At 42.7% G+C, this 1,662-nt stretch overlaps 1 protein-coding gene across 1 annotated transcript; it reads left to right on the forward strand.

The window, feature by feature from the left end:
- On the forward strand, positions 1-1,662 carry LOC107414699 (UDP-glucuronate 4-epimerase 5). The gene has a single exon (XM_016022859.4). It carries the CDS (start codon positions 393-395, stop codon positions 1,629-1,631), a length of 1,239 nt encoding a protein of 412 aa, XP_015878345.3. The 5' UTR covers positions 1-392; the 3' UTR covers positions 1,632-1,662.

Here is a 1,662-nt window from a genome sequence, read left to right on the forward strand (position 1 = left end):
TTTTATTCCGTAGCAGTAACTCCTTCCAGACAATTTGATCACGATGACTCTCTATGTTACTGACTGGCGTCTATCAGTCTTTTATTTTATTTATTTATTTTTTCACTTACAGTGTTTGAGTGAAATTAAACTTCTTATCCCAATATCCCTATTATTTCCACTCCTCGAATCCATCTCTAACAAAACTTGTCCTTTTACAAAAACCCAAAAATCTTCAACGCCGTTGCAAAAAATAATCACATTAACCACAACCCCAAAAAAATTACTCAAAGAAAAAAAAAAATAAAACCAGTTTTCTACTCTCTTCCTATTACAACATCCAAAAGCTGTTGAAAAAAAAAAAAATCTCTAGCTTTTTTCCCACTAAATTTTCCCGGGAAAATTCACAAAAAATGGACAAACCCATGTTTGCCCATCGAAACCGCTACTATTTAACTAGCAAGCTCATCTTCTGGTTCACAATCTTCATATTTTTAATCCTTCTCTATTGTCTTAGATCTTGCTTCTATTACTACTCTTCTTCGAACCGACCTCGTCATATTCTCCAAAGCGGTTGGGACAGTCTCGTTGCGCAATCGGCGACACCAGCAGACCCCGACTGCAATCTCTCCATCCTCGTCACCGGTGCCGCCGGTTTCGTCGGTTTCCACGTCTCGCTGGCCCTGAAGAAACGCGGTGACGGCGTCGTCGGCGTCGACAATTTCAACAGGTACTACGACCCGTCGTTGAAACGCGACCGTGCCAAAATCCTCGAACGCAATGGGGTTTTCGTCGTCGAAGCAGACATTAACGATTCAGAGCTTCTCGAGAAGCTTCTTTCAATTGGCAAATTCACACACGTCGTGCATTTGGCCGCTCAGGCCGGAGTTCGATACGCCATGAAAAACCCAGATTCATACATCCACAGCAACATAGCCGGACTAATTTCAGTCCTCGAATCCATCAAATCGGCGAACCCACAACCGGCATTGATCTGGGCATCGTCTAGTTCGGTCTACGGATTGAATTCCAAAGTACCCTTTTCGGAGAAAGACCGTACGGATCAACCGGCGAGCTTATACGCAGCGACGAAGAAAGCCGGTGAAGAAATTGCACATGCTTACAATCATATATACGGAATTTCAATCACAGGGTTGAGGTTTTTCACTGTTTATGGTCCATGGGGTCGACCCGATATGGCGTATTTCTCATTCACCAAGGATATATTGAAGAGAAAGAGGATTATGATCTATGAAGGTCCTAATCAACGATCGGTGGCTAGAGATTTCACCTACGTTGATGATATTGTGAAAGGCTGTCTGGCTGCTTTGGATACGGCGGAGAAGAGTACCGGAAGTGGTGGGAAAAAAACAGGGCCGGCTCAGTTACGGGTTTATAATCTCGGAAATACATCGCCGGTGATGGTGAAGAAGTTAGTGAGCATATTGGAGAAGCTGTTGAAGGTGGAGGCTAGGAAGCAAGTGTTGCCGATGCCCAGGAATGGGGATGTTATGTTTACACATGCGAATCTAAGCTTGGCGGAGACAGAGCTTGGTTATAAGCCTACCACGGATTTGCAAACTGGGTTGAAAAATTTTGTAAAGTGGTATCTTTATTATTACTACTTTCAATCTGAGAAGAGTGTTATGTAGTATTAATTAATTTATTTACTTTTTTGATCTA

The sequence above is a fragment of the Ziziphus jujuba genome, chromosome 8 (assembly GCF_031755915.1).
Source record: "Ziziphus jujuba cultivar Dongzao chromosome 8, ASM3175591v1".
Taxonomy (NCBI): Eukaryota; Viridiplantae; Streptophyta; class Magnoliopsida; order Rosales; family Rhamnaceae; genus Ziziphus; species Ziziphus jujuba.

Coding starts and splice junctions, on each gene's coding strand:
- LOC107414699 (XM_016022859.4), top strand. CDS start 393: ATGGACAAACCCATGTTTGCCCATCGAAACCGCTACTATTTAACTAGC.